The 10062-nt window shown below is 48.3% G+C and overlaps 1 protein-coding gene across 1 annotated transcript; it reads right to left on the reverse strand.

Moving 5' to 3' along the window:
• Nucleotides 1–1208: 1208 nt before the first annotated feature.
• LOC103628092 (replication protein A 70 kDa DNA-binding subunit) lies at nucleotides 1209–4387 on the reverse strand. Its single transcript, XM_008648367.2, has 10 exons — nucleotides 4244–4387; nucleotides 3849–4122; nucleotides 3657–3759; nucleotides 3428–3558; nucleotides 3251–3329; nucleotides 3037–3166; nucleotides 2802–2953; nucleotides 2191–2596; nucleotides 2008–2097; nucleotides 1209–1235 (listed from the first exon to the last, which is right to left on the reverse strand). The coding sequence occupies exons 1-10, from the start codon at nucleotides 4385–4387 to the stop codon at nucleotides 1209–1211; spliced, it is 1536 nt and encodes a 511-aa protein (XP_008646589.2).
• Nucleotides 4388–10062: the final 5675 nt, after the last annotated feature.

Below are 10062 nucleotides of genomic sequence, written 5' to 3' on the forward strand. Positions count from 1 at the left end.
ACGCGGGTCGCGCACGCGGGAACGCGCTAGTGGTAAACGGGGAAGCGCGAGGCCACGCCAAGGCCACGCGAACCACGCCAAGGGCCAGAACGACGCGCGCAGGGGCCGAGGCCACGCCGGGGGCAGGGGCCGCGCCGGAGCCGAGCCGGGGCCGAGCCGCCAGGGGGCCGCGCCGGGGGCCGCGCCGGGCGAGCAGGGGGCGGGGGCCGCACGCCGCCGCGGGCAGGGGGCGGGCGGGGGGCCGCCGCGCGCCGGCGAGCAGGGGGAGGGGGCGGGGTCGCGGCCGCGGGCAGGGGGCGGGCGGGATCGCCGCCGCGGGCAGGGGGGCGGGGGGCGCCGCCGGCGAGCAGGAGGCGGGCGGGGCCGCGCCGCCGCGAGCCGGGGAGGGGGCGGGGGGCGCCGCCGCGGGCCGGGGAGGGGGCGGGGGGCGCCGCCGCGGGCCGGGGAGGGGGCGGGGGGCGCCGCCGGCGAGCAGGGGAGCGGGGGCGGGGGCCGCCGGTGCGGGCAGGGGGGCGGGCGGGGTCGTGCGCGAGCAGTGGAAAGGGAGGGCGCGCGCGGGGGAGGAAGAAGAGGAGGGAGAGGGAGAGAGAGAGAGAGGAGAAGGGGAGGGGAGGGGAGCTCACCTCGAGGTCCAAATTCCGGTGATCGCCTCCTAGGGCACCACGGGGAGAGAGAGGTGGAGGAGGGAGAGGGAGGTTGTTGCGCAAGAGATCCAAATGAGAGAGAGAGAGGAGGGGCGCATGGGGGGGGTGTGGGCGCGAGGGGCGCGCAGGGCCGGGCCGGACCGGGCCGGGCTGGATTGGGCCGGGCCACTTCGCGGATCGAAAACCCACGACGTGCACGACCACTAAACGGAATTAAATCGCGAATCGAAATCCGGAACGGAACGAGACGAACACTCAACATCAGACAAAGAAATGTGCTTCGGCATGATGCAACACCCATGACACTTAGGTTTTGGTTTATACATGACACGGACACCTGTCGCTATACTGGTTTGAAATTGGGAAGAAGGAGCGAAACAGGGAAGAGAAAAGAGAGTAACGCCCGAATTTGGTGAGAGAAAAGAAGAAAAAATTCTACCCCCAAATTCAGGGCGTTACATAGGAAGATGGATAATAATGGTCATGAATTTTAAATTTGGGAAGTATTTCTGGAAGGTCCAATTTGGTGTTTTTATTAGAAATTCCTAAGTTGATACCTAGATTCTATGTGGTGCAGTAATCTGTGAGTACCTATGGCAGCATGGAATTTGTGTATGGTACTCATATTGTTAGGCTGTATGTTGGTATATATTGTTAGCAAACGGTGAAAGCAGTTATGCAATATGAACCTGTGGATACTTGGAATAATGGTTCATTTAAATATGGCATGATATTACGTATGCTAATGCTATTAATTTGTACTAGAATGTACTGTATACATGTATAATTAACATTTAGATCATGTTACCTATAAATGGTGAGTATAATACTCTAGATGATGAACAATTTCGAATTATCAATGTTTTTTACTACATTTCTTTGATTTAATTGTGCAATGCTTTTTGTAGGAGGCAACGATTAAATCTCACTGCATTGCTACCAGAAATCAAACGGATATTTTTTTTCTGTTGTTATGTATGATTTGAATTGAGCCATGTATGCACAAAATTGTTTCAATTATTATAGACTTTGTGGTTGGAGTAAAAAAAGGTGTTGTATTATTGTTGTTCAAGATTCTCTAGCATACGATGTTTATATCTCAGATTCATAGAGGATCATAATATAGTTTATTGCTGCTTACTAAGATAAACATGTAGAAGGTATATAGTTACCTTTTTGGAGGAGATTCGAATGAGGGCATACTGTTTTTTCCTTTGATTTGACTGGTGTTCATTGTTTGCTGCTGCGGAAAGAAAATATGGATTAGTTTGTCAATGTACTAAATTTTCATAATACAGGGAGTAATAGATATATTAATATATTTGTGGTTGTTATTTTTTTATACAAAGTGGAAGAGACGTACCTCTGTAATTTCTTCTTCGTCATCAGACTTGGGAGTATGTTGATATGTGACGGGGTTACTGAGCGGTGGATATATTAGCTTCCTTGCAGCCTAAAAGTAAATATTGTATAACATAATTTAGTTGTGATACGTTACCTAGGTAGCGGGAAAAAATAAACTGTTTGAGTATGGTCATATGATAACCTGTATGGTTGGTGGAGTACTTGTGGATAAATTTTGAAAAGGATTTGATGGTGAGTTCTCGATTAACTGCAGTTGTAACTTGTTCTGTGGTGTTGATGTACCTTCTATGATATTGGTTGGCTTCAATGGTAGTGCATGTTGTCTACCATGCGCTGTAGTTATAGAGATGATGCGAAGGGCAATGGGGACCTGGTCTTGGTTATTGAAAGAACTATCATCTGGTATTACTCTAAAGGTGAATTTGAGTGAAACAATCTGAGCTAAATCTGGAGGAATTGGTGTCGCTGCATTTGTAGATCGTAAGATAACTTCGCAAGATTTGCCAACAATATATCGTGCTATGTTATCAAAGCAAAACATTTGTGCCATGGCTGTTGCATCTGATGCTCGAAATTTGAGCTTGTATCTGTCATTAAGTGACATTGTGATAGCAATTAAAAATCTATGCTTAGAATGTTGTTATAAAGTTGGGTGATGTAAATAACAATGGATAATAATAATATGCCATGGTTAGGTTTGTTTATAAAGCAATGGAATTGTTTATGTAAAAAAGTGTTGTCAGTATGTCTAATTTATTCACCATATGAATGTTGAAGATGTTGATTACTTACTTGAATTTGTAGCCATCCCATTTACACCAATCACAATAATATGTTGTATTATGTGGAGTTGTTTTTCGGCCGCATTTTGTGCATGATGGATACCACCATGTGTTTGATGTATCTATTTTGGTGATTGTCACTGTGCATTCATATCCCGTGTCCTGAAAAGATAATAGTAGAAAGGTTAGGTGGTACAAAAGTGAAGTTGTTAAGTAATGGGAAGTAGTATTTTTATTGGTCTTACTGGGTAATCATATGGGTTCATTGTCAGGAGTTGCTCCAGAGTTTTATGTTCTATTGTTGGAGGTTGGAAGGTTTGTAGTGCATGTTTCGGTTGTGTAGGAAGGTGCAGCTGAATTGTTTCACCACCACGTCTGTAAGCATAATACTTTGTTATACTATAATGTGATGTGAATAGAAGGTGACATAAGTAAAAAAATAACTTTGATGTTTTTTACCTATTTTGGTACGCTTCAGCTTCAGGTATTGTGGGATTGAAATACCAATGGCAAGCCGCACCACCACTTAAGTAAACACCTGGTATTGTTTAGAATTGTAATCTCTAATATCTTTTCTTTGTGTGATGTGTGAAGTGTATATTGTGATAAAAATTTGTAGCTGCAGTAGGTATTTACCTTTGTAGAATTTAGGTAGGCAACCAACAAAAAGAGCAAGAATTGGCTTTTTGCTAACTGGGTCATACACATCTTGTATTGTAAATGATGTTGCTCGTTTTGCCCAAAGAGTGATCTTGAGAGTTTTGCGGCTGTAGATCATGTTGGAAATATATTAGTAAACACAAAGACATAGACATACACACATATATGTAAAAAATATAGTTAGGATGAGTTGTTTGTCACAAACCTTAGATCTTCTATCATTACGTCTCTAATAATAGTGGGGCTGAGCTGACCTTGTATGTGTACTGTCTTCAAAGCAGTTACCTCGGTTATAGTTCCAAGAACATCTGTTAAACAAAATGTAGTTAGAATATAGATAGTAATGCAGTGAGAAAATGTAGTTCAATTGAATTGCTGAAGCTATTTTTGATGTTACCTAGGAATTTGGTCTTGTGCTGAATCTGAGATTCAATCTCATCAAATGGAGTTAATCGATAGATATATAAAGGAAATGTAGGTGGTGGGTTACTTGCAGGCTTGATAATTGTGTAAGTCGTAAATTGTATCATCTTGTCACCATCAATGGGTTTGTAGGCTGTTTTTGCTGCAGTAACTCTAAAACGACTGATGTCGTAGATCTGATTTGTTTCGATGAGTACTCCCTTTTCTTCGGCAAGATTTGCTGGTATTTCAGCATAAATGCTATTACCCTAATAATTTGTTTGCTTGTTAGTAATAATATTATAATCGATTTGCTTGTGTTTTGATGTAGTTAAATGTGATGAGTTAAGAAAGTGGATAAGAATTTTATTTGTGTATTTTGTGTCATACCTTGCAATCTGAAAGGACCATGTCGATGTGCTGCAAGGGACCATTTTCAGTGGCGCCATGGAAAGACCATTTTCTCGAGACATGGACCTGGATTATCGCATGTTTTTTATACGCTGTTAAATCTGGTAGAAGTGTGTAGTCCATCGATCTGTAACAATTGTTATAAATCGTTAGTATGGTAAAAGAACATTCCTATTAAATATAGTTGAGATAATAAGTCGTTGTAACAAATAAAGATGTGTGTAGCTTTTAAATGCACATACTTGAGAGAAGCCATTGTAGAACTTAATGTAAGCTTGTGTACATATGTATAGATATAATACACATATATATGTACATATATACTATCTTCAAATATTTGATCTGTTGTTGCTTGTCAATCATTCAGTCATTATGAGCTGGCTGTAGCAGCTATCCTGCTAAATATTTCCTTATAAACAATATTTTTTGTTACATCAGTGGGTTTTCCATCATCATCTTCAATTAGTATTCGAAGTCCACTCTTAGAGGTGACACGGGAGACGGCAACATATAATTGTCCATGTGTGAATACAGGTTTTTTAAGGTAAACACCCACATGAGTTAGTGTTTGACCTTGGCTCTTATTGATCGTCATGGCATAGCAAATCTTCACAGGATATTGTCTTCTTTCGAGAACAAAGGGAAGCCTAGTATTTTTAAGAGCTAGAGATATCCTTGGAATTAGCACTGTTTTGGAAATATGAGATCCTGTTATTATCTGGGCCTCTAGTACCATTTCTCCTAATGCAGTCACAATTAGTCGTGTACCATTACAGAGTCCTTCGGATTGGTTTAAATTTCGAAGCAACATAATTGGAACTCCTTCCTTTAGTATTAGTCTATGTTGTGGGAAGTTGTTCCCATTGAGAGAATGTAGGAACTCTATAGGATAGAGTAAATCATATGTTCCATTTCTGTTTGAGTGTGGTGCAATCCTATCGCTCCTTGTATATTCTTTAGAATGGCCAGGAATTAACTGCACAACCTTTTCATTAATTAAATCAGCAATTTCATTTGTTGGTGTTAAGATGGCGCGTTGCTCTAAGTAGATAGGATCATTAAAATTCTCTATAATATTTGTATAAATGCTTCCAATGATTGCTGATATGTTGTCGTGTTCTGGCATTAATAAGAATTCTGATGGTATTTTTATCCAAGCAGGTTCAGATTCTCCTGGTTTCGCTGTAGCTGGTATGTTACCATCACCAATGTCTAGTATCCATTTGCTGAATTCAGCAATATGAGTTCTTTCCTTATTTGTTAATTCTGCTGAAGCTAGCCTCATATTTTCTGTGAGGTGAAGAACAACAATTGATGACCAAAGTGGTGAGTTTGTTATTGCAGCATTAACAATTTGTGCATGATCTCCACCTTCTATAACAGGCAAGATTTGTCTTGGATCACCTCCTAAGACAATTACTTTACCTCCGAAAGGAGCATTGGTAGATGTAGATGCATTTAAGTAGAGCAAATCTCGGAGGGAGCGATCTAAAGCTTCAAATGCACATCTGTGTGTCATGAAAGCTTCATCCCATATTATTAGAGAAGTTGATTCAATTAATTCAGCTAGCATTGTTCTCCTTTTTATGTTGCAAGTAGTAGATTCATCTAGATCGCATGGTATCTTGAATCGTGAATGTGCTGTGCGGCCACCTGGAAGAAGCAAGGATGCTACACCTGAGGAAGCAACTGCTAGTACTATTTTTTATTGGCTCATAGGTGTGTGATGATAGCATTCCATAAGAAAGTTTTTCCGGTGCCTCCGTATCTAGACACAAAGAAGAATCCAGGTTTATTAGCAATGACAGTGTCTATAATAGAGTTAAAAGCATGGAGCTGATTTTTGTTGAGTCTGGAATATAGAACATGGGATAGATGTGATAGTTCATCAAAGTTGTACGATAATTCTTCTTCAAGCAGTCGATTTCCACAGCAAGGATCTGTGAAGATAGTTTTTCTGGGCAAATTGTAGTCATGTATGTTTGCTCCACATCTATTAAATAGAATGGTAAGATTGTCTAGCAGTTGGTCCTTTATTTCATCTTCGGGCATTTGATAAGTGGGAAGATGTAATGTCCTACGCATATTGTATTGTATATCATCAGCTAGAAGCTTCCAGACTTTTTCAAAAAATGTGTGTCGGAACTTGCTCTCTGCTGCAAGGGGATCCAACGGGGGGAGTAGTGACGTAAACAGGGTTCTCGCGCAAGATGGCAATAGCTCTGTTAACCTAGCCTCTCACGAGCACTGTGCGGGGGTATTTATAGGTATCTGAGCGCCCTGCGTCCTGTGTTAAGGACGCATGTGCCCTCAGACACCTAGGTTATCCCCAGAATATTCCCATAAAGCAGGGTTACAGACTGTAATTACAGGGATGCCTTTACAAATTAGGCCCGTAACATGCGGCGGCCACGCAGGGCCCGTTACAATGGGCTGGATCACACGTGGGCCTCTGTGCTGGACGAGGCCGCACGGTGGGATGACTTCGTCACAGGTCTTCGTCTGATGTCGTACGGGGCGAAGGGTGTCTTCGCCCGTTGTCTTGTCTCTGTTGGACCGACGGCCACGGCGAAGGCTTCGAGCGGAGGGTGACGTCTTCGCCTTCGCCCCAACATTTGCCCTCCGAGGGACCAGTTCGACTAAGTCATTTGGTGCCGAAGACGTCGCTAGATGGTGGAGACGCTGCCCTCGCTCGAAGTGGTTCCGTGGGGGTTTTTGACATGACCGTTGGTTGACACCGTATTGTTGGACTGCGGGTTTCCCGAAGCGCCGCACCCTGTGTATAAAAGGGGGCGGGGGTCGGCGCTTTTTGAACTTCACTTTCCGCGCTTCGTGAAAACCCTAGCCGCCTTTTCCACCGTTCTGCTACTCGTCTGCCCTCCTTGCTCTTGTTCGCCGGAGATCTGGCTCGAGTGAAGCAGATCGCCCGCTGCCGCCGACGGTACGTAGCGATGCCAACATCCTCTTCTTCTGCTGCCGCTACGCCGCCGGCCGACGCCTCGCCGCTGGCCGACGCCTCGTCTGAGGAGACGCTGAGTACTTTGGTGGCGGAGGAGTTGCGCGCCGGCGATACGGTGGATTTTGGTGTGTCGAGGATGTCGTCGGTCCGCGTGCAAGATATGCATCGGTTGGGTTACTTTGGCGGCGGAGTTGCTCGTGTCCCGAGGACGGAGGAAGTCCCCGAGCCGGAGGGCGAGTTGGTTGTGTTCGAGGCGTTCTTCGCCGCCGGTCTCCGCCTGCCTGCGCACCGATTTGTTGGAGAAGTCCTGCGCAGATTTAATGTTCAGATACATCAGCTGACTCCGAATGCCGTGGTGGCTCTGTCGAAGTATGTCTGGGCGACGACTTCGTACGGCGGGCAGCCATCAGTCGAAGTCTTTGCGAAGTACTATTGCCTGCACTGGCAGAAGAGGATGATTGGAGATGAAGTTTCTCAGTTTGGGTCCTGTACGTTTACGCCGAAGACCGGCAAGACCACGATGGAGGTGGTCGAGTTAGTCCCTTGCGCCCGCAACAAGTGGGGCAATTGGAATGAATTTTGGTTTTACGTCGCGGAGGGTACCGTCGAAGACCATGAGGGGCTCCCCGTGTCTGAGATGTGTTCGCATTTTTACTCAGCATACCCGCCCTTTGAGGTGGTGGAGGAGGATGCGGACGAAGGGGCCCTTCGGTGCGCCGCCGGCCTGAGCAGTGGGCGCGATTTGGTTGAAGAATTTGTGGCGTACGGGGTATGGCCCTTGGCGCATGGCTGGGCGTTGGGCAAAGTGTGCCCTCGTCAGATGCCCTCCCATGGTGGGAAGCTGGTGCGAAGACCTGCCTTCGCGCTGGATCTGCAAAGCCGCGATCCGGCCGCCTTTGTGCGTGAGGCGGAGGATGGGGTGGTGCGGATCGTTGGTCGATACGTGCCGAGGACAGAGGGCCAGCGTAGCTAGGATATCCGCGGGTCGAATGACCGTTTGAACAGGGTTTTTGAATTGAATCGACTGCCGTATAACGGCTATCCCGGCCAAGACGATGTGGACCGCCTCGGGAAGAAGCCGGTGGTAGAGTCTGGAGACGACCCTGCGCCGGCGGCCGCCCCATCCTCGAAGAAGAGGAAACTATGGGAGGACTTGGGGTTTCCGATGGTTTTGCTAGAGAATTGATGAGGACATGCGCGGCCCCGGGGGAAGGATGTCTTCGCCCGAGCTCCGGGAGTCTTTGGCGCGGATGTTGAGGGTTACCGGGGGTTGGTGGCCTAGGAATGTTCCTATCCCCTGCGCGGCCGGCGAAGACTTTTTTACATCTCGCATGGTTCGTGAGTGGAAAGTGTTTCCTTACTTGCGGAATATTGCTGCTGTTGTGTTGGCAGTGATGGACAAGGATCGCCAAGGAGCTGCGCAGAAGCGCCAGGCGGTCGTCAGGCTTCATGAAGCCAGGCCGAAGAGGCAGCAGGGGGCTGCGAAGGCTACGGCCCCCGGCGGAGGTCAGCCGCCGCTGGCGGCGAAGTCGGTCGTCCCTGCATCCGGCAGGGCGTCGGAGGCTACGGCTGCCGCCGGTGGTTCCAAGACTGCGAAGGCCGCATCGGCGTCCGGCAGGGTGTCGGAGGCGGTGAAGTCGGCCCGAGGGTTGCCGCCGCCGGGCAAGCGCGTCGCCGACTTCGCCACCGACATTAGTGTGGACGACTATCTTGTTGGTAAGACGCTGGCTTGGCTTTCTTTTTCTCTCTTTTTTTGTTTTTTAAATTTGTTGATACGTCGCAGGGTCGGACGAAGGTCAAATTGTCGTTGTTCCGCCCGTCGCGGCGACCACGGCAGCTGCCGTACTGCCAAAGGCGAAGGGTGGTGCTCTTAGTGCTGGCGGCGAGATGCCGGCACTTGCTGCTGTGTGGGACGAGGCGGGCACTGTGTCCCGCCGGCTGGAGGAGATGAAGGAGGCACTAAGTCAGGTACATTGAGCTAGACTTCGGCTCTTATGTGTGTTTTTTTCGGCTTCCCTGGGGCTGTGGTCTTATGTGTGTTTTGTAGGCGACTGACTTCGCCGGCCGTGCGGCGTCGGGGGCCCTTATGGCCGTTGTGTCTGCTGAAGTCGAGAGACTTCGGACGCAACATGCCGACGCCGTCCGGGAGAAATCGACCGCCGACAGCAAGTGCCGCAAGCTGGCGGACAAGGTGGTCGTGCTGGAGGGGGAAAAAACCGACCTCCGGCGCCAATTGGTGGAGGAGAGGAGGGAGGCCAATGAGGCCCTCGCCAAGGCGCAGGCTGCGCTGGCGGAGGCCAATCTGGCGCGGGCGGAGGGCAGTCTTGCCAGGGAGCGCGCCGCGCAGTTGGAGGAGCGGCTCAATGCCCTGCAGAGCCGTGTGGAGAGGACCGAGGCCGTGGCGCGTGCGGAGGCGGACTGGTGACTTCGAAGTGCCGGACCGAGAGCGCGGTCTTCGTTGCTTGGAGTGGATACAGGAGGAGTTGCAGGCACTCCCCACTATTGTGGAGGGGTTTATGTCGTATGCCTCCCTGGTCACCTGCGAGGGGGCGATGAACGCGCTCTCTCGCGAAGGGTGCCGGCACTTTGAGGTCTTCGACCAAGCTGATGAGGATTTTGAGCGAGATATCTACAAGGTTGAAGACCCTATAGTGAAGGAGTCCGCCGGAGCCATCTACGACCGGATGTGGGGCCCGCACGGTCGAGAGGTGGTCAGGGAGCGGGCCGAGACGGCGAGGGCTCAGGTAACGTTTGGCTTTTGTTTGACATTTGCTGGATGTGGGCTATGTGTGGGTTTGCTGAATCTGTGTGTTGTGTCTTAGGCGGCGCGCGGCGAGAG

Source organism: Zea mays, chromosome 5 (assembly GCF_902167145.1).
Source record: "Zea mays cultivar B73 chromosome 5, Zm-B73-REFERENCE-NAM-5.0, whole genome shotgun sequence".
NCBI lineage: Eukaryota > Viridiplantae > Streptophyta > Magnoliopsida > Poales > Poaceae > Zea > Zea mays.

Excerpts from the sequence above, each read along its gene's own strand:
- LOC103628092 (XM_008648367.2), bottom strand. The coding sequence starts at position 4,387 with ATGGACTACACACTTCTACCAGATTTAACAGCGTATAAAAAACATGCG. Across the intron at positions 4,123-4,243 it reads TGGTCCTTTCAGATTGCAAG|GGTAATAGCATTTATGCTGA; the intron begins GTATGACACAAA and ends ACAAATTATTAG. Across the intron at positions 3,559-3,656 it reads GTAATGATAGAAGATCTAAG|CCGCAAAACTCTCAAGATCA; the intron begins GTTTGTGACAAA and ends CATGATCTACAG.